The sequence below is a fragment of the Dermacentor andersoni genome, chromosome 2 (assembly GCF_023375885.2).
Source record: "Dermacentor andersoni chromosome 2, qqDerAnde1_hic_scaffold, whole genome shotgun sequence".
NCBI classification, from domain to species: Eukaryota; Metazoa; Arthropoda; class Arachnida; order Ixodida; family Ixodidae; genus Dermacentor; species Dermacentor andersoni.
Window position 1 is genome coordinate 51,641,079 of NC_092815.1, and position 22,243 is coordinate 51,663,321.

The 22,243-nt window shown below is 47.0% G+C and overlaps 1 protein-coding gene and 1 non-coding gene across 2 annotated transcripts; both read right to left on the minus strand.

The window, feature by feature from the left end:
- Positions 1-17,732: 17,732 nt before the first annotated feature.
- Positions 17,733-20,076, minus strand: LOC129387791 (uncharacterized). Its single transcript, XM_055077361.2, has 2 exons — positions 18,843-20,076; positions 17,733-18,349 (listed from the first exon to the last, which is right to left on the minus strand). The coding sequence occupies exons 1-2, from the start codon at positions 19,284-19,286 to the stop codon at positions 17,981-17,983; spliced, it is 813 nt and encodes a 270-aa protein (XP_054933336.1). The 5' UTR covers positions 19,287-20,076; the 3' UTR covers positions 17,733-17,980.
- A 1,656-nt stretch (positions 20,077-21,732) lies between these two features.
- Positions 21,733-21,933, minus strand: LOC126542702 (U2 spliceosomal RNA). The gene has a single exon (XR_011892966.1). It is a non-coding gene; the product is annotated as a U2 spliceosomal RNA (small nuclear RNA).
- Positions 21,934-22,243: the final 310 nt, after the last annotated feature.

Below are 22,243 nucleotides of genomic sequence, written 5' to 3' on the forward strand. Positions count from 1 at the left end.
CTTCACCGTCGACATTGACGTTCGCCCCGACCTCCACAGATGCTGTTGCGGCTCCTCATTGGGCTGGACGAATGCAGTCCACAACCACGCAGAAGCTGCCGCCGCCACTACCGCCACGAGCAGGGATTGCTCCCTTCTGGGCTTCTCACAATCGTGAGCTGGCTTTGAACTTGTGCTCCACTTCAGCGAGCAGAGTATTAGCTTGTCGCGGCATCGTTTTATGTCATTTCTCTTAAATGAGACAGTTCGTGTGGTAACATAAGATTGACAGTTTCGCCCTTATAGGAGAAGCATTGAAAGTTACAGCAAAGTGTAGCGCGGCGTACAAGGCGTCTCGGAACGCTGGCGCGATGAGGAGCACTGTCAGGAACGTTGAATGAGACGGAAGGAAAACCTCTGGCGTCTGTGGGTGCACGGTAAAGAAACCCAGGGGATCAAAATTAATCCGGAGACCTCCACTACAGCGTGCCTCCAAATCAGATCGCGAAGTCCTTGTCTAGTGTAAACTTAGTTTTATGCAGGTACCACGTTTTATCCTTAATCGCGCCAAACGAAAAGCTATTAGAGGCTCATAATCTCAAACTGAAGTGCACACGTTCATGTCTACAGTTTACGACGTAATTCTGATTTTTTACCGGTGCTCCGAATAACTGGCCGTTTTTGGAACGGCAGCTGTGCACGACTTTTCCAGTATTCGTAATTGACCAAGGTGCTTGCATACTTATTGCCGCTTATATTGCTAAATTTCAAAATTACTACGTATAACATCCATAGACGTTTAAGCATTTCATTCACAACATGCGGCTTTTAACACATTTTAATCTAATACTGTCATCTTAAAATATGACATGATACGCAGTGGGATTCGTTTGCAGTAGTTGCCGTCATTGTGGTGCTTTAAAATGACGTTATATGTTGACAATGAAGTTACCGTTACTAAAATAATTGGTGAGCGTAAGATTTCGTACAGGGGTGTTCGAATATTGGTTTTAGAATGTGAGACGTTAAGATCATGGAGGTGACACGCGGAGTCTACAACACTAACAAACGCTTACAACTACAACCTCATACAGTATAGTAGTATATCAGACCACCTGCTGGTGAAGGAACAGGCTAACCGTGAAACGGTGAGTAAACTGGAGAATAAACAGTCTAATCAGCTCACCTGCAATACTCTACGCTGGCCTACTAGCATACCCAGACAAGATACAGATCAAATTTCGGTGGAAGCACCGCTCAAGCAGAAGGTCACTTGAATTGGAGCTCTACATGGACAGCAATAGTAGTTCAACAGCTGCATTCGAATTTAACTGTGCCTTTGCACTGGTACTTTATTACGACAAGCACAAGCAAACACATTACTAACATCAATATGCACAAACTTGTTCTACTGTAGTGAACTGCTGACGAACGCAGCTAACACGAAATAACCTCTGAACAAGTGTCTTTTCATAATATGTATATCATCGGGACAACCTTCAGTACTATATAATTCGCGATTGGTAAACGTTTGCCGGGCTCTGGCCGTTTTCTTGGGAACAGAGTCTCTTCCCTCTTGAGTCATTAGTGCGATGAGAACATGATAGTTAAGGTTAGTCCGTAGCCATGTATGCGAATTTTATTAGGTGCGTGTTTTTCTGTGGGACGCAAATTTCATGTATTGCATGCCAAAGCACATATTGATATTTATGCGACACGCACACAATGTAGGCATGAAAGGGGCGAATATGGGACGCGCTCACTGTCGATATAAATAGGACAATACCTAGACTTGGGAACGTCGCCCTCACGCGAGTTTGACTTTATGACTTTATCCAATGTCACTGTGCTATATGATTTGCTAAATTCTTAAATATGGTTATTACTTTAGTGTCTATGGCGTACCACTGTTGAGCTCGAGGGCTTGACCCACCGTCGTTGCTTAGTGGCTTTGGTGTTGCGCTGCTCAGCACGAGGTCGCGGGATCGGACCCAGGCCACGGCGGCTGCATTTCGATAGGGGGGAAATGCAAGAACACCTGTGGTGATTAGATTTAGCTGCACGTTAAAGAACCCAAGGTGGTCAAAATTAATCCGGAGTCCCCCACTGCGGCGTACCTCTTAATCAGATGGTGTTTTGGCACGCAAAACTCCAAATTTCTTGAGCTCGAGGTCGTGCTTTCCATCTCGGCCACCGCGACCGCATTGGATGGGGGCGAAATGCGAAAACGCTCGTGTGCTTAGATATAGGCGCAGGTCAGTGAAGCGCAGGCGGTCAAACTTCATACGGAGCTCCCTACTACGACGTGCCTCATAGTTAGATCATGGTTGCAGCACGTAAAACGCCAGAATGAAATTTTATCGATTTTCATTGAAGAGCAAAGTTATCGTTTTATGGTTCTAAGATACATACATGTCTGCAAAAATTGCTGCGAATGACAGTTCAACACACATATGCTAGTTGCCATATATCAGTCAACCAAAATTCGGCAGAGACACTTAAGACTGCTCACGTGTGAGAATGCGAAAGCATTATAGTACCTTTGGTGAAATGTTTGTTTCCTTGCGTTCCTTGTGCGCGCAAGTTCTCGCTTCCATTCTAACCGCGCCTCGGTAAAGCCTAATCACAACCCGCCAAGCATTTCAACGAACTCGCTTGCCCGCGAGGAGCTCATAACTCGAAGTACCGCTCAGCGGCGTTCAAGTGGTAATTAATGCTTTTTATTTTATACACTAATTTCATACACTTGTCACGTGCCGCCACCTCCTACCCATTGGCCGCGCCGGCATGTGCAATGACGCATGGAATAGGCACACCTGTAGTCGACCTGAACCATGGAGTCACCGTGGCGCCGGGGAAGCGTGTTCGTCTCGCACCCCGGAGGTCCGGGTTCCGGTTCCACCCAGACGAAAATTTACCAAATTTTCTTTTCAAAACCGCTGATTTATTTTCTTTGCAAGAAGCTTCCTGAGAAATTTGACGTCAATCCAAGCATTTGTCGACGTGTTTTTTTACTGTTTGCGCAGTCAGCCATTTTTGGTACCATCATTCGATCACGTCGCCGACTATGATGAATTTTCACGTAATGGGGCGCATAATGCCTTCGCATTAAAAAACGTTTCCAATTTCCGCCAACTCTCCACGAAAACAATACTACGCCCCAGCCTTTCTTTCTTCGCGAGCCGTTCAGATTGAAGTCTGGTATAGAAACTGTGCGGGAGCAGCAGGCTTACTAGCTGTGAGAGCAACAGCGTGCAAATTCTCTACGCTATTGCTGTATCGAAACTTAGAGCGCAGCAAAAGACGACAGACGAAAAAAGGCACACGCATTACAAGTTCAACACAAAGCGCTTGTGTTGCGTGCCCCTTTCTTCGTCTATCGCATTTTGCTGCGCTGCAAGTTTCGATACAGTAGCACAATACCAACCAGCCCCCCTATCCATCCTATTGCGCTCTTCTCTAGGTTATGTCATGTAATGCTCTACGGAAACAATGGGTCGCAGCAGCCACAGCCATCAACCTCGACAGAAGCCATATAATTATATAAAGCCTGTGTCCATATAATTGCTATCGTAATAAATTATCAAGGGCATCGCGGACCATGCAGATTGCATTCAGACTATTTCGTTTAGCCTTCCAGAGTGGCAAGACACGCATACCTGCGTCGTAGCTCGTGTGTGTGTTAAGCTCCGAGCTCGTGCGTCTCCGTTCGAGAGAAAGCGCGCTCACAGAATGCGCAGTTGAAAATTTACAGAGTTCTGGCACTCTTTTTGCCTCAAAATAAGCTATCGTGACTGTCATCCCGAATGTCACAATTATCTCTCCCAATTCGCTTTCTCCGCTTACTAGGCTGTGTGTTCTGTTATAAAAACAGAGCAACAGTGGATGGAGGACTGAAAGAACGTATGAACGAACTCAGGCGCTGACACACCGCTTGTGCGCGTTCATAAGATTTCCTCTTTCTGTGCTCCCTCCGCTGTTGCGCTGTTTTTATAGAAATATAGCATTTCTTAGTGCATTTGTTCTGCGTCTTCTTAACCTAGAGAACAAAAAGCGATGTGCTCCTTATACTAGCCGCTTCTAATGCAGAAGAAGGAGGTCTAGTTAAGTTTTTTAATCGGCAACTATGAGAATGTAGCAGCATTCTTTTATGTTGAATCCCAGCTGGGGGTGTTGCAACATTACCGCAAGCACACATTATAGCTAAATGGAAAAGAACCCGTGTTGTAAAATTTTCGTCTGAGTTAAGCAGGTAAGGAAACTTGTAATTAGTGTGGAGATCTCCTTTCTCGCGGCGTGACTGACCGTCTTCGTGTATATTTCGACATTCCATCACTACATGAGGTCGCGGGTTGAAGTTCCGGCCACTGCGGCCCCATTTCGATGAGGGCGAAATACAAAAAAAAGCTTGTGAACCGTGCGACAGCGCCGTTTGACGAATATAAAAACGCTTGCATGAAGGAGGAATCTTATAAACCACACAGTCTGTGACTGTTGTAACCACACAGTAACTGTTATAACCACACAGTGACAGTTGTGACTGTGTTGTTTATAAGACTCCTCTTTCATGCAAGCATTTTTATATCAGTCAAACGGGGTGGTACATCAATGACCGCGTGCGCGAACACTCAAACAAAGTTCGAAAACGAGCTAGAGATAGTCAGTTATCACTGCATTGCAATAAATGTGGCTGCAAGCCGTCTTTTAAAGATGTGACCTATCTGTTAAAATACCGCGATGACCGCGCACGTCTGATTTCCGAAGCTTTCGACATTCATATTAGCGGCGAAGCATGTGTAAGCCTTCCCTCTATTTCTCTCCTTTCGAAGGAGGTTGCCTTCCTATCGCATTAATTGCAATTTTCGACCCTGGGCATGCTGAATTCTGTTGATTCTGTGCTTTGAGATAGCGGTGGAGTATATATATGCTGACTGAAAGAATAAACACACTTGGTTGTTAGTCAGCGCTATTGTCTGTGTCCCTCTCTTTGTCCTGTTTTTATCGCTGTTTACTGCTCGTAATTCCTGTTGTCGCTGTGCGCCGCTCACAGAGCCAGGATAATTTTAGCCTTCTGATTATTCGTGAAGGGCATGACTGTCTTCTTGAAGAGCAGGTCAATGTCGAGGTACCGTTGAGATCTCCCGTTATTATCTACGCACTGACTCGCCAAGTAAAAAGGATTTGCGTAATCGACAACAGCATATGCTGGCCGTACAGATCGCTAAAATACATTAGATTGACATAGCCTGCGTAAGGTTTGTTTCTACTGCTAAAGGGAACAAAAGGAACATACGTTCCGGGCACGCCTATCTACAGAACAAGGTGAGTGCGCAAAATTGCAGTCCCAAGTGCCTCGTCATGGTTTCACAGATTCTAAATCCCCCCCCCCCCCCCCCCTCACCCTCCTACGGCTCCGCTCCGCTTATCAATGCGTCGGTGGTGTGTTCTCATATTGCCGCGACCATCACATAGTGTGAAGCCCTGTATCGAGCTTCCGCCACTGGTGAAGCTCTGTATACGTGGCTATTCGCTTGGGAGCGCTTGAGCAGCGGTGCACGAGCGCGTATCTATTTCATATTTTGGATGTTTCGCGCGCTTTTGTTTTTTCTCGAAAAAATCAATGAGACAAAGCTGAGCTCGAAACGAATGCTTGATTCGGAAGTTATTTGAGGTGCCTTACCACATTGTAATTGATATCTTTGCGATTCAAGCAATAATTAAAAAGTTCACTAATGAAAAGCAATTGATTAGTTAGTACTTCCCGATGAAAAAACATTGTGGCTGTAAGTACACATGAATGCGGCTGCTATGCAGTCGGTACAATTTCTCTAGAGCCCTTGGGTATGTTTAGAATATTGGTCTAAGTTAACTGGGACACCCAGTATGTGTGGTGTGTAGGCCAAGTAAGGAGCTATTCAAGTTGACTTTCCTAAGTTATAGGTGGACGCGCATGAAATATATTTGTGTTTGAAGGCACACAGGAGAATTGCCGTCAGCACTTGCTCAGAAAAAAATAAAGAAGAGGAAAGGCAGGGACGCTTGGAGGTTGGGTATCCTTTGTGTAACTGAGTACTCTTATGAGAAATGAATTGTAAAGTGAAAAAGTAAGCAAGAGGAAATTCGCGGAGTAATATTATATCCGCTAATATCAATCCAAATTCTACGCTCGTCTAGCGCATGCTCTTCTGTGGAGAGCTCAAAGCAATGGGATCGCAGAACACGTTAACATTGGTGGCTCGTTTGTTAAGTCCCCCCCGCCCCCCCCCCCCCACTACGGGTTTGTTAAGTGCAAAGCTGTGCCCGTATTCACAAAAACTACGGTAGAGCATCCTAATCATTGGTCAGTGTTCGGGCTCCAGTCACTCTTGATATCGATCGACGTGATAACGAGGCGATCAGGGCGACAATAATTAATACCGGATGGGACTCAAGTAAGTTAATTTTTGTGAACACGGACCCTGAACTTTACTGCTCAGCAAAACAGCGAACGCTACCTCGAGAGATTTCACGTTTCTAGGAGAGATGCATCAGGACAGATTCTTGGTAACTCTACGTTATCACAAGCAGGGAAACAAAGAGGGATTCGAACTGCGCTCTACCTTGCATTGAAACAGAAGCTATGGGGCTTGTTTGGGGGCATGACACAGCGCTTGAGACTGACTAGAGCGTACTGACTAGAAGGAGCACATGGGCTCAAATAATCGCGCCGATTCTCTGGCAACATCTGTAGCTTCCTCACTGCGGCATTATATCTAGACAAAGTGCATGATGATGTGCACTTCAGAATGCATTTCGAAGCAAAGTGAGGTGCCATAGAGTGGCTATTGTAACAGCTATGCGTTCTCTTGTTACATATTTGTTCAAGTAACTAAGCTTGAACAACGCACATTGAGTTACGGTGACAGCTCATTACGGTGACACCCCGTAGTATACAAAGCAGATCATTTAAGGTAACTGCTCACAGATGTTTGACTCGGAGTTAAGGATGTTTGAAACAGCACATGCTCTTGGCGCTCTTGGGCCACAACTGGCCCTTGTGCCAATAAACTCAAATAATCATCATCAACTGCACATGCACAATGAATCGAGCATGGTAAGATAATGTTCAACCGTTAGTTATATTAACAGTTCCTCCAGCGGATGTGGGATTCTTCTCGTTAACAGAAGTGCGCGCAGACGGGGATCTCTTAGTCATTCTCCAGGAAGGCTTAAGCCTTGAAGGCGACACCCCGTGGTCACTCGCTTCGGGAAGTGTTGTTTTGTGGCCGGCAAGAGGAAAACCCGACGACCTCACAACCAATGTCGGATGTGCGCCCGCCTTCGTAGAAAGCTCAGCCTCATCACCTTCGGGTTTCATTGGGCCCACGTCGGTTCCCAAGACTGCGGCACGTCTGTAGTTCGGCGGTGGCGTCCTGGCAGCACGTTCAGAAGCGAATGGCACGTCTAGCAGGGCCAGGACAGTCGTGATCACAGTCAGGGTGCCGACCGAAAGGAACAGGATCACGAGGAGGTGCGAGTTCGAACCCAGGTTGGGTCCATCAACCAGGTCGACCTGTCTCCCACCGTCTCCGTCGATGTCTGTGGTGATCGGAGAGAAGGTGACTGTACCCTGGTGCAGGTCCGGCAGGTGAACGTCTGAGCGTCCCGGCGCCCAGTCAGTCTGGGTCATGAATGACTCCTGCTCTCCGCTACGCGCAAGTTTGAGGGCGACAGAGCGAACGCCGGGCACCCGTGTCTTGCTCTTGAGTCGTTGCAGAGACATGGAGGCAAACGGCAATGCTCGATGTTTCGCGTCTTCTTCTGTTCTCGTGCTCGTAGCATACGCCAGGAAGAGGCAGCAAGTTGGTTGGTCAGTTTGTTAATTGGATCCACATGTATTGGCACCATCCACTACAGGGCATGAGCCAAGAAACGGACGGTAAATCAAAATGAAAAAAAAAAAAGAATTTCTAACGTTCAAGAGAAGACATTAAATGGGTAATAATAGTACATCAATAAACATAACGACCAAAGGGGATGCTTGGAACTTTCTGAAATTTAGGAACTATGTCAAAGAACCATTGCTCATAATTATAATGTTTATAAATGATGAGAATAAATATCAAAGCGCAGATTTCTTTGGCTCTTCCCTCACTTGGCGTATGCTGGCTGCTGATGTCTGAACGACTATACAACAGCTTGGGCCACAGTGTATGCACCTCTAGGTATGTGCCTGAATAGACAACTTGGACGAAGAGAAGGGATTGACGCAAGAAAGAATGGGCAAGAAGCGGGTGAAAAGCGTTTTATTTTCCAGAAGAACAGTTCAATATAGAGGTTACCTCACCTTCATTTTCGGCCTTCCGCGTTTGTGAGAAGAGGGATTACTACACGCACACGTTGTAGGAACAGACCCTCGTTGCTGCGACATCTCGACAAGTGTATCAATAGTTCCCTTTGAGCCTCTGTTAACCAGTACCAGTGAGCGTAAGTCACACACTTTCTATAAAAAATTCGAAGGTTACGTGGATGCAAAAATAGAAACAGAAACAAGGAAATGCAGGGAGATTAAGCTAAGTAGAAGGACATCCAATTGGCTGCCCCACGTGGGGGAAGAAGCATAAGGGATATATATATATAAAGGAGGAAACAATAGGAGACAGACAATTCACACGAAGCGTGGTAAACGCAGAGTGACTATAAGCGTCCTGTGAGGTTATCCTTTAAGTCATCAGAACAAGCGTAGCTTTCTGGTTTGATAATAAATGAGTCCAAGCATCTATGATCTTTGCCTCTGTTAATAGGTCCACCGTCTAGTTGAACGAGTGCAATCTGACGAGGCTGACGTTGGACGTCAAAACGGGTGCAGTGGCGATCGATGGTATCCTCACAATTGCAGTGTAGATGTATTTGATGCCAAGGGGTTCTCGACTAGAGTATTAAGAACGGTTTCTTAAAGCGCCGCTGCTATTGAGTAGCCGCTTGTCATGAATTTTAGTGAAACAGCGTTTGCTGACCACTGACACTATTCTTAGAACAAGAGTGGTGCTCTTTGGATCTTGTCCAGCCTATCAGTAGGGAGAAGGAAGGAGTCTTCATGCGAAGTTATCTTCAACATGGCCAATACCCCCTCTGTGCGCATGCGCCACAATAATGCACAACCACAACGGCTATTCAAGCGCATTTCCAATTTAGACACGCTATCAATGATAGGTTCTGCGTTTTGTACAACAGTGAGGAATGACTTTCGAGGAGCTTTAATGTTTCACAGCAATTGTTAGTATATATGAGTACGCTCCTTTGCGTAATACAGAGCTATTAAACGAAGTACGACATCCTCTGGATTACTATCGCGTCCACGACGTCTTTTCTAGAGAAGGAGTGCGAGGAAGAACATGTGACATCTTGCTATTGCGTTTATGACATCTTCGATAACATGACTCAGGACCAGTTCCTCATTTAACATAAGTGCCTTTCAGCGTTCCTGTTTTACAGAGAGTACGGAAATATCACAGGAACCTCGGTTTCATTGCCATTCATCATCGGAAACCTGCTGCTCCTGCTTCTGGCTTTCGGAACACTGTAACTGCTCGCTGAGTACGTCGTGCGGGAATTTTGGCGATATGCGCTGGAAGCTTCCGTGTCCAAAAAGCCCGAGCCATGACCGTCGGCGCTCGCCCCCGCCTCGGTCAATGACGCGTTGCCATAGTGCGGTACCGCGATCAGCAACAAAGTGGCTAGCAGAGCCAGGAAGGCCATGAGGATGATCAGGGTTACGATGACAGGCACGAACCACGTCTTGGTGTCGTCTTCGACCAGGCCTCTGGCCTCGAAGTCCTTGGCGTTCACAACCGAGAGGCCCTGCAAGGACGCCGGAGGTGCCGCGACTTCTGAGTAGCGAATGGCGTGGTCGAACGGAATGTCGCCTATACGTCCTTTGTCGGCTCCAAATGCAGGACCATGCGGGTAGCTGGGGACGAGCGCTGCTGGTCGAACGAGCGCTGGATGTCGCTGCGCTGCGTCCAGCGGTGTCTTCTGGTCCGGTGGCAGCTGCATGAAACCGCTGGGCCATGGTGCTTCCTGGTGTCGCACCATCGGCTGTTGAGGGACGTGCATCGCGATGAAATTATTTGGGGTGAGTGCTGCTGCTGATGGTGATAACCTTATTGTTTTTGGCATGTACCCACTGACGGGGATTGGCCAAGAAGCGTACGGTGAGGGGCTAGTTGGTATGACATTATGCGAACAACGAAAAACTGCGCAAGAAAGAACAAGACAGAGAAAGAACCACACGACACAGGCGCAGAATGCTCCAACGCCACTTTCCTACCAACAACAGAACGCATGCGCACAAACCGCAAAGACCAATGCCGCTATCATGTAGTCAAGCCCAGAAGCTCATGTAGTCAAGCCCAGCCTGTGTCGTGTGGTTCTTTCTCTGTCTTGTTCTTTTTTGCGCAGTTTTTCGTTGTTCGCATAATTGGCCAAGAGTCAGGTAGATTTTACATATGGTCATAAGCGTTTGGTTCGGTTTGGTGCCTACGGATATGGCTCAGCCCACTACGGGCGATCGGCCATGAAACGGGCGGCAGTAGGTAAATAGGCGTGAATAGGCGTGAATACTTGAATAGAATTTTGTAATTAAGGAATGATATTAAATGAGTGCTAATCGTTAATATGTCAATTTTCAGGCTATATAATTTTAACATTTGAAATTAATATCTTTGTGTTCATATTGAGGATAGTAAAACAATAAAATTACCATGGCAGTCTTTGTTTCACTTACAAAGTAAAATATGGTGACGACACTATATTTTACAAAGTAAAATAGAGCGTCGTCTTTCCGTCGTCGTCATTTTAGTGCCTTCATGCGAGTTGAATCATTCTTTCGTTGTCATGTCATCGTCATTTTCCCGCCGTTTTTACACCGTTTCTGTCACTGTATTGTCATATCGTCATTGTCATAGCGGCGTCATCATTCCATTGTCGTCATGCCATTCCAACATGCTATCGCGCCATCACAAAGGCACCGTCATGCTGTCGCGGTCGTTCCATCGTCGTCATTTTGTCGTAGCGATTGCACGGTCGTCAACTAACTGTCGTCGTACGTTTGTCTTCACCTCATCGTCGTCATTCTACCTTCGTCACCTCTTTGTCGTCATGCCACAGTCGACAAGGCCGTCGTCGTCGTACGTCGCAGTCATACCATTTTCGTCACGTTGTCGTTGTCGTAGCATTGTAATCATTTTAACACCGCCATCTCATTGGCCGTCACACCATCGTGTGTCAATCAGGCTTCGCCATCTCGTGTTCATCAAGCAGTCCTCGTCGCAACATCGCCGTTTTATCGTATATTCATCACTCCACCGTCGTCACGTACTCGTTGTCATTCCAGCGTCGCCATTCAATTCCATGGCCATAATGTAGTCATATTCACACCATCGTCGTCATACCATAGTCCCCAATCTTCGCACACATTCACGTCATCTCTACTTTTTATTTCATCGAATGACTTAGATAATCATGAAAGCTGGCTTCTGCTTGTTTTTTTTTTTCCAACATTTAACGCTTTTATCCCCTACTGGGTGGAGAGAATACCCGGCACTCTTGTAATATCAGTCGTTTCGATTTGCCTTTTATGTATTTGCCCGGCGTCGGTATCAAAGTCGTCGCTGTCCGTGGTACCTGTCTCTCCCTTTACCTCCCCCCCCCCCCCCCATGCATTTAAACCTTCCCCGATTTTTTAAATCTGCGACGATGGTGAACCAGCCAAGCGCTTCATCAGCGTTTGACGTGCGCGGGGTTGTGGTGTCACCGAATTGAGCTTATTATGACACTGCTGCACATTATCAAAACTGCAAGGTCGAAGCTTCCAAAGGAATTATTTTGCCTCTCCAGAATTACTGTTAATGTGTCAACCCTAACTTCGTATAATTTTACAAGAAACAAAAAATGATAATGCCATGCATAAGTCGCTCTCAAAGCGTTACAACCTACACAACACTTAGCAATTAGCAATTTGTAGTCCCAGCAAATAGTTTCCATTCTTCCTATTCGATCGATAACATGAATCACAGAATTGAGTAAAGCGTCATTTATAATGCACACAAACACACACCCAAACTTCCATGCTGGTTTCATCAAGTTTTGGCCCACGTCATAACCACGCAATCTTTCGCAGTGGTTCATTCTACTTGACAAACGCGTTTATCGAAGTTATCGCTGGCAGAAAGTGCAATAAGTTCGGCGGGTTCTGATTTAGTTGAGTGAAGACGTGACCGCGCGCACTAAAGCGCAGTTCTAAAAGGGCAGAGCCGACCATAACACGACCACTATTCCGTCAGGAAATTTCTCGTAGGCTACCATTGCGTGCAGTGGTAGTGTGCAAGTGTGCACTTGAATAGCTGTCCACATTACTATAAGAAGCACTGGCTTGGTCTTCATGGGCAGCTGGTGCCCCATGTATTCTTGCGGACTCGCTGCCCAACTCACGGCTCGCGTTCTTGTCCAGTCTTGTTAACATTGGGCTGTTCGTCACTGACGAGTCCCATCCACCTCTATCCGGCGGAGAACGGTGCGGTCCAGTAGCCACCACAACGATGATTGCAACCAGCACACATATGATGCCGACGGCGAGTCCTAGAAAGGCGCGGAACCAATCGAATCTCCTAAGGTCGTAGATCACGTTCTGCTGCTTGAAAGGCTCGTCTGTTCCAGCGGTGAAAAAGGTTTGGGGATAGCGGGCTGCTGTCGGAGTGGGTAACCGGGAACCGCAATGCGCCTGACCACTGGCGCCATTGCCAAGTCTGGAAACCCGCGTCGCCGCCGGCAAAACAGGCTGGCCAGTTGTGGGCGTGGGAACTTCAGATCCTGTAGCTACTTGCAGCTCTTTCGACCGAGCGGGCCCGTTTCTGTAGTCCCCTAGATCCTCAGTAGCTGGAACTGCGTACTGTGATAGAGCGGCCATGATTCTTACTTCCTGTAAATGGCACTTACCCACTGCGGGTGATTGACCAGAGAAGATGTGGCGAACAAGAAAAATACGAGCCAATCTAAGAAATACAGAATACATACTGGGTCGACTTTAATATTAGCATTCAAAAGAAAACGTACAACGATACAGTAGGGGGTACAGATGTTAGCAGCGATTTTTTTTAACACAGACAAATTTGGGAATATTACACGAACCATAAAGAACAGTCACGCTCGGTCGGGTTGTGCGGAATGGCGGTGGTTTCACTGGAAACACGTTGGAATGCACTGGAAAAGAAGCTATAGTTTTACTGTCACGATATTAAGGAGTCGGTATTTTAAATACGTTTTCTTTTTTCGTAGTTCGGTGGCGCGCGCTGTAACCAGCCCTCGCTGTACTGCCACCACTCGGCATCCTGTATTAATATGCTGGGCAAAGAGAGCTGACTCTGTTCAAACTTAATAATGAATTAAGTAATAGTACAAAATTGCAATTGGCATTTCTTCAGAGTTCGAGTCTTGCAAATGTGTTTGTTTTGCAGCGTCGGCAGGAATGACGAACGCGTGCTTACATTTAGTACATTTTGCCCTTCGAATACTTTTGCCAGAACAGTACTGTACACTTTCAAGTTATTCTTCTGTCATCTACAGAAGAATTTTACTTCGTCCAGGTCCCACTGCGTGTTCCAAGAGTCTCTTGCTCTCGCCATCACCGCCTTCCGTATGTTAGTACTAAAAGGAGTGCGTGGTGCAGCTATAAAAGGCACCAGCCGTCTATACAGTCGAAACCGATATGTTTTAAATGTAGCTCTATTCTTGTCGCCTCCAGAACAACGTTGAAAAAGACAACTACAAAATATTTGAGAGCGCGGAATTCGCGTGTCTTCTAACGCCCTGGCAACTGAAGAAAGCACCTTAAAATTCCGCAGAAATATTGTGATATTCGAGCGGTGAGATTGGCGTTCAATGAGAACACAAGCAAAACGGAGGGGGCCAGCGGACGATAGCGATATATATTGAACGTTTTCCAAATTAATGTAAGCCTGGTGCGCGCATGTTGCTTTCTCATTTTTTGACACTGACACTATTCAGGGTCTCTCTTGTCACTGCGGTGGCCCGTTCTCCGATCGCGGAAACGTTCGCGTCGCCCCCGTCCTCCGACAGCGTCCGGGTCGCGAGGTTCGTCTCTTGGTCTGTTGCAGCGACACGATGCTCTTTGGTGGTGAAATGCAAATAGTGCGGGCGCTGTGTGGACGATCTGTTCTGGCCTTTCCCCGCGGTCGCGTAGTCGCGGCCCGCCCAGATGGGCTTGTCCAGGTACAGGAGGAGCAGGGTGGCAGCAGACGCGAAGGCGAAAGCCGCGCACAGCATCATAGGCAGGTGGTCTCGCAAATGGTTGCGAGTCTCAGCAGCGCTTTCGGGGGCAATTCGGTGCATGGCCCGGCCACCCTGTTCGAGATCCCTCGGAATCAGTGATATGGAGACGGGTGGTCGGACTTTCACCGGCAGCTGTATGTCGTCTTTGTCTGGAGTCCAGGCAGTCCGCTCAATCGGCAACTCGTCCACCTTCACGTGAAACAGTGCCACTCTTACACGCCTGTGCTTTCAACGCTCACTGAAACTTCACAACGTAGCATATTAGGGTAGTTGGTTATCAGTGACTTGAAGGACTACACCATAGAAGCAGACAGTGACGAAAGGAAATAAGAAGTATAACGGGCACATTTTCTGACTTTCAACTACATCCAACCAGCGCATGCTTCCAGTATAGCGCTTACAAGAGGAAGCGCTACACGTGAGCACAGCTGTGCGGTTCTGGACAGATGTCAGTACTGTCACTCCCTCTGTACTTCGCCGCTGCACTGAGCCGTAATAGCTGGCTAACTATTTCTGTAAAAATTCACTTCCGTCCAACAAGCACGGGTCCGTCCCAGCTGCCGCTACCGCGCTCCGATCGCAGACGAATGTGAAAACGCGTACTACTGCTACGTAGTGAGGCGGCGTAATAGATTATAGTGCTTACTAAAGAGCCCTATATAATCGGTCGGCTGGGTCCCGGTGGCTCTATTCTATGGATTATGAAAAAAAAATATCAGGACTGTGACCTAACATTCAGCGTTCAAGCGACACTTTTATTAGAAAAAAAAATATCGCACAAGTGACAGCCTTAGGAGTTATAACATCTATGCAAACACAAACTGGAATTCATTGTCGTATAGCGCCGATAAGGGATTACTATCAGCGTAAGCAACGTGCCAACTGTGCTTTCTTCCCGATAATAGCGATATTTTCTTACATAGCCATGTATATACTTCCTTTCTCACATGTATTTCTCAGGCTTCCTTCCGCTTTGCTTAGTCGTACGCCCTATATATACATCAACGCATGGCGGCCACAAGTGCGCTTACTTCATGTATGCGATTTACCGTGAACTAGCGTTATCGTCGATTACCAGTTGCCGTTGCTGCAACCTCGTTTTCTCCATGACTGATCTTAGGCTATCCCCCGTTAATCGCAGTCGTGCACGGTTGCTTACACGGAGTGCCAAGTGTTCTGTCTGCACAGTCTTCTCACTTCGTAATGAGCGACAAAACTAAGCGAACGTATAGCTTAAAAGTTAAGCATTGACGCCAGACACGTCTTCACTGCGGCTGGGGACAGTACTGCGTTTCAGTACTGAAACAACGAGAGCGCGGATAAATGCTGCCTAGTGGAAAAACCAACCTTATTTTGCCTCCGAGCCCAGGACCTCCTCTGGGGTTCGTGCCAATGCTTCATCATTTTGTGTAGCTTCTTCTGGCTCATTTCTCCTGCCATGAGGGGACAATTTGGCCCCAGCTGTACGCAAGCAGCTTGTTCTTCTTCTTCTGCTGTTTGTTCGATTGTTTGTTGTTGCCTTCTTCTTTGGCCTCCTCAGTTTCATTTAGTCATCATTTTGTTGTTTCCACAGAATCCCCATCGCTCATACCCACTATGGCGAATTGGCCAATAATGAGGGGAAATGTTCCATATGACAAGAGCAATCAAAATCCTAGGACTGATAGAGAGCGTTAATAAGACCATCAGCAGCAAGAGTATGAATAGGAGAGCAACGAAACGTTGAAAGGCACTAAAAACAGGAAATTTTAAGGAGGCAGTCGGTTGGAATCAATTACGAAGTTCTGGACGGCGTAGTAAATATCCCTGTGAGTGAATCAAATACTCTAGGCTAAAGAAAGGAAAACAGAAACCGAAAAAAACAAGTCGAATATGTTGCCGGGCGAGTCTAGGGGTACATATTAGCTCGACGTGGAAACAAATACTGTGCGCGTGCCTGCATATAACGTATTGCTTTCAACACACAATAGATGGTATGAAGGTACAAGCGCACCAATGCTGCCGTTGCATTCCTTTATTGTCTCGCAAACTATTTCATGTAGTGCGTCTTCGTTAACATACAGCCTGCCGAGTGGCGACAAAATAGACGCGCTGAGCCGGATTCCTGTACGCACTTCGTTATTTTTCTGCTTTGCAGGCATTTATTCGTATTGATGCTGTTTTCGGTGAAGTGACATCAGTTTGGCTTTATTGGAGCTAAGAGCAAATCGAACGTCTCGGATTTTTACTGTAATTTATATTCAACTCGAATTATTTTAATACATACTTAATTTACGTTACTCTCTAATTCAAGAGTAAATTAATTGTGTGAGGTGCGGTGTGCACTTAGCAGGTGTGCGCTGCTCCTTGCAGTGGATCTAGCAGGAAAGGTGCATTTATCTAAATAAAGGCATTGTTGATAAGCACACTGTATAAAAGTGACAAGTAAGATATAGCAAATATTTAGGCAAAAAGCGCGGACGATTATAATGGTTGGCTGGTCGTTCCCCGGTGCCATGGCACAAGCCACTCTGGGGGATCGGCCATGAATCGGGCTGTATGAAGTTTTATGATCTTGGGTTGCAGCGCGAAGGAACACGGACACAGACCAGAAGCAGACAGGACGAACGCTATTCTAGCACTCTAGTCTATGCTTCTAGTCTGTGTCCGTGTCCCTTCGCGCTGCAACCCAAGATCATGTTACCGTACCAACTCGCCCAACTTTCTATCCTTTTGTATGAAGTTTCAAGCAAATAAAAATCTTGGGGAAAATAAATTGACACGGAATTAGTATCTGTACATGTTAAAATTAAATATTTAATCCAGTTTTCTTCTGTGACATTCGCCGAATCAACAGTTCTCTCAATGGCGCAATAATATTTGCAGTAAGCTCGTTGCTTGATAGTGTGCGTAATTCACTGGTGGCGGTCGTGGTAAAGACAATTCTTTTTCGCACTTTAATAATTATCTGCCTTATTTTCATAATTTATTCTACTTCAATTTATAAAAGTAAAACTAAAAAAAAATGAAAATTCCAGAAATTTGAGTTTGAAGTATTTCAGGTATCCTTCATTTCACTAATTTCCTATCCCTTAGTTATATTTAACCGATTTGCATTCCTTCCTCTTGCAAGGGCGTCCTACCGAGAAAAAAGAACACATGCCCCATAACTCCCATATCCAATAATCCGATATGTAACATACGGGATCTCATATAAAAAGTTTTTCCGATGCCCTATGATATTATTTGACGTGGGAATTATTTGGATACGTTTTTTTTTTCAGTAAGATGACTATATTTTACTCGATTTATGTTTAGTTTACTTCTCCCTTTTTTTTCTTTACGTATCGTATTTTTGATAGAACAAGCTAAACTACACCACCGGAGTGTTGCATCAACAAACTATACGGTACAAGTTAACTTCTGTGCTCGTCTGTTTACTGGCATTTGCCACGTTCAAACAAGAGCAGGGTAACCTTTAATTCTTGAAAGAAAATGATACCATCCTGGTCTGCAGCAATCACACCGAATCATTCCACGCAGTGCACGATTTCCATGAACCTCCATGAGAATTTTCCTCGAGGTTAGACGATGGTTTCTATGTGCCAAAAAGCCGCGAAGATGAGCAGAACACCAAACGCAAGACGCACTCATGTTAATTGTCGTGTGCCTCCCACTGGTGTGAATCTTGTTATTAGTGCAACGTAAGATTCCATTTTGGGTCGCTCGTGGCGCTCCAATTCGCCGCAGTAGGCGGCTCTGGAGTTTCCGTATTGTTGTTGACTGCAAGAGGCGGGTTCCAATTTTGAATCTTGGGTTCGCGCGCCGGCTGGCGGTTGGTCCTCACCGCCCTCTTCCTGCCAGATGCCGCCGCCGGCGTCCTGCCTTCCGCAGCGGCGGCGACGTCTCTGAAAGGTTCCGTGGCGGGCCCTGCTTCTAGGCCGCCGTTAGACGACACTTCCTCAGTGTCCGGATGAATCATGAGGCGTCGGGCCAGTTGCTCGGCCTCCTCCTCTTCTGCAGTAGCTGGCGGGACTGCGTGTACAGGATTAGCGGCGGGCACCTGAAAATAAACAGAAAAGTCATATAGGTAAGGTGCATACCAGAAGCTGGAGACGAGACGCTACAAGACGTCCGCAACTGTTTGCTGACACTTTTCGTCATGCCGTACTTGGTGGTTCTGTCAAAGGTCATCTGGGCCTCTCAGATGCGAACCTTCAGCGTGGACACACGTATTGCGCGGATAGTACTCAAATGAATACAGAGGATAAAGCCACGTTTATCACACTCTCCCAGTTTGTCCTTCTCTTTCCTAGTTTACCTGCGCTCCAATAATCCACAAGGTTCGTTGGGCCAATTTCCAGCAGTGCACCTCAAATCGCCGCAATATACTGCGTTAACCAGAAATAAACACAAGAGGAAGTGGTCAGGCCTTTCCAAAACCAACTCCTCCTTCTTTCTTTCTTTCTTTCTTTCTTTACGCAGTGATTTAGGTTATGCGCCCTGTTATTGGGACCTCTATTGTCTCGCATCGCACCGTCTACCGATCGAGGTACCTGAAGGTCCATAGAAGGGCCGGCGCTCAGATCTCTGTGCCTTCCGCGCAGGCCGGCGTAGACACCGCCCGAGGTGATGTAGCGACCCGTGGCCACCGCGCAAGCCACGAATCCCGCCGTGACGACGCTGACCGTGAACAGCACGAGAATGGACGCGAGGCTGTTCCCGTTGGACCTCGGCGCCACCGGGGCTTCAGCCGCGGCCACTGCTGCGCAGCCGGTCTTGCACTGCCCGGAGGCCGCAGCTCGAGACGGCTGCTGCCGGTGGCGCTCGGCGGTAGCGGGGGCTCCCAGCGCTTCTCGTTCTATCTCGGGGGGAGGAACGATGAGCTTGGATTCCCGAGCCGCCTCCAGAACTTCGGCCAGGCTCGTTGTACGCCGGGTGACAGTGGCGGAATTCGTCGTGTGACCGCTCGAGGTTCCCGCGCCGGAGTAGCGGTGCATCTTTGCTTACCGATTTCGAAGGTGGCGATGGCAAATTGGAAGAAAGAAGATGCGGAAAGCTGGTTCTAGCTAAATCGACGCAGATGCGAGCACGGTCTTTATCGAGCGGTGGCGCTTCAGTACGCTGTCTTTGCCAGCCGTTAAAGCAGTGTGAGCTGATGATGATAACTCATTCGTTGGCTCGAATGCCGCGCAGCCAAAATTAGCACTAAGATACAGAAATGTGTGAACACACTTCTCTAAACGGTGTGTCAAAATTTGTCTTGGGCCGCGGAATGAGTCCCTAAAGGCAAAAAAAAAAAAAAAAGAAAAAGGGAAAGACAGAAATGCCTAAGAGCTGCTGAATCCGTAAGTGCAACTCATGACGACCACGTGCGACAATTTCTGTTTTTTCTAGACTCCCACCAATACAGTAATATTCTCCGAAGTTTTAGCTTCACTATATTATTCATTTAGAAACACACTTGTAAAACTGTTTTGGGCCACTCCTCCGTAGCAGGTAAGTGTCATTGTGTTGAATAAAAACAAAACAAATACTCCGACGTCAAGACACTCGTGCTCTTCGAATCGCTATATCGAGAAGCCTATGATGAAATCACTTCAGCGTTAGCAGGCAGTCCCACCTCCGCATACAAATACGGCTTAAACTAGAGTCGTCATTCCGTAAAGATTTATTCTCGGTCTTCAGCGTTACAGTACCCTCTTTAATGCAACCTTTACCTCAAAGCAGTTTTTTCAAGGCATGAACATGATAATCACGACGACGCCAAGCACTTCTTCTTTGCTAACTATCCGTTTAACTGAAATTGTTCCTCCAAATTCGTAATGATTGAACGCTTTAACATCTTCTTTATTCATACCTCTTTCATAATATTGTTCTGTTAGTCTGACTGCTCACTCGCGTATAATAATCTTGTTTTACTGGTCTTTATAGTATTAACTATTAACTGTTTTAACTATTATACGTAGTATTTCGTTTACGTTACCTTCTGGCGCCCGATTCTACGCCTTTCTCCTTTAGTGGGTACGTACCCATCAACGTAAATCGTTGTCATCATCAACAGCTCACACTTTTCGGATACTACCTAGTGCGGCCTATTGTGCAGAGTTCCCCTGCACATACTAGTCCCACTTTGGTTTCAGGTTTATGCCACGACAATTCCGTGCTCTGCGACAGACGCCACGATGGCCGGCGAGATTTCTGTCGGCAGCTAGCGTTGTGAGAAGGTTATTCACTGGCACCGTCTTTCTTTTACTATTTTTTAATGCAAATTATTCTTTTGAGGACTTCAGGCGCTTTGAATCCGTCCGTCCGTCCGTCCGTCCGTCCGTCCATCCATCCATCCATCCATCCATCCATCCATCCATCCATCCATCCATCCATCCATCCATCCATCCATCCATCCATCCATCCATCCATCCATCCCCCAATCCTTTAATCCAATGCAATACAATCCACTCCACACCCCACCCCACCCTACCCCAACCCATCCCATCCATCCATCATCCATCCATTCAACCTTCCTCTTACGTCGTCATGCCGCAGTGGTCGTACAGAACAGCATGTCGTATACGGAATATACAGAACAGCATGTCGGAAATTCCCATTGGCTGCCTCGGAGAAACCTAGTTGGGTAGTGTTGAGCATGAGTTTATTCACTCACTCACTCACTCACTCACTCACTCACTCACTCACTCACTCACTCACTCACTCACTCACTCACTCACTCACTCACTCACTCACTCACTCACTCACTCACTCACTCACTCACTCACTCACTCACTCACTCACTCACGCGTGATCAGGACTCCCGAAGAGCAACTCGCTTACGAAGCGCAACGGCATGAACGGTACGACGGCGGTGCGCGGCAAACACCACCGAAGATCGTCGCCGAGAGGCCGACCGTTTAGCGGCAGGCCAGACGGGTCGACGTGTGTCGCGAATCGGACAATGCGGCGAAGAGACGCAAAAGTTTCTTCGATGTCGAAATGCGATGTCGAAAGTTTCATGGTTTCTCACTTTCCGTGGGTTAGGTGCGCTGACACTACCCCTCTAAACGTTGGGTGATTTCAGTGTGGATGTGTCGGAACCGAAAAGGGAGTGGTTTACACGTTTCGTGTTGCAGACATTTCGCTTGCGATTCCACACCGATCCGGCCCAACCGACCACCAAGAGGCGTACGTGCATCGATTTGACTTTATCAAAGAATGTGTCTGCAGTTGCGAATATGCCGATCAGTGTATACCGTAGCGACTGCAAAGTCATTACGACCGTCGTTACTAAGTGACAATGATCGATGCAATAAATTATTTACGACAATCTTTCTTACCACGATGTTTGCAGCTCCGCCGGTCATTTGCCTCCACAGGGCGGAATGGCCTTGAATTTCTACAGTGAAGCTGTTTATTTCTAGGGGCCCGTGCATTTTTGCTTTGCTTGTGGAAAAACCGTGGGCCAATCCTGAAGATAGTGCAATACCGGGCCGACCCGCGGCGGAGGTGAAGTAGGCTTCAAGCACTCCCTGCACCCCCCCCCCCCCCCCCAGCTTGCAAAAATAAGTTTAACATCATGGGTCCAAATAGAACCCGTATCAGATATTAAGCTGATAAGAACAGATAGTACACTTTGACCCGTGTTGGCCCTGTCTACGTTCGTATCGCCCTCTCCTTGCCGGCGTTCCAAGCGCTTGCGTATCTACTTTACTTTCCTTCCGCTCTCCCGTGGTGGCGGTCCCGTCGAAACGTCGCGCGTGTCCAGTTTCCTCCGGCTCCTCGGGGAAGCGGTTGGCTTGTCCACGCTAATGTATACAAAAAATCACGGTAAAAGAGTTCGCACTTTTGTTAAAAATTCTGTGTCACCTCTGTGTGGTGTGCTAAGCAGCTTCGCTGGTCATCCACTTTCACATAGTGGAATGGCTCATAATTTTTCTCTTTCTTTTTGTGGACACGTTGTTGC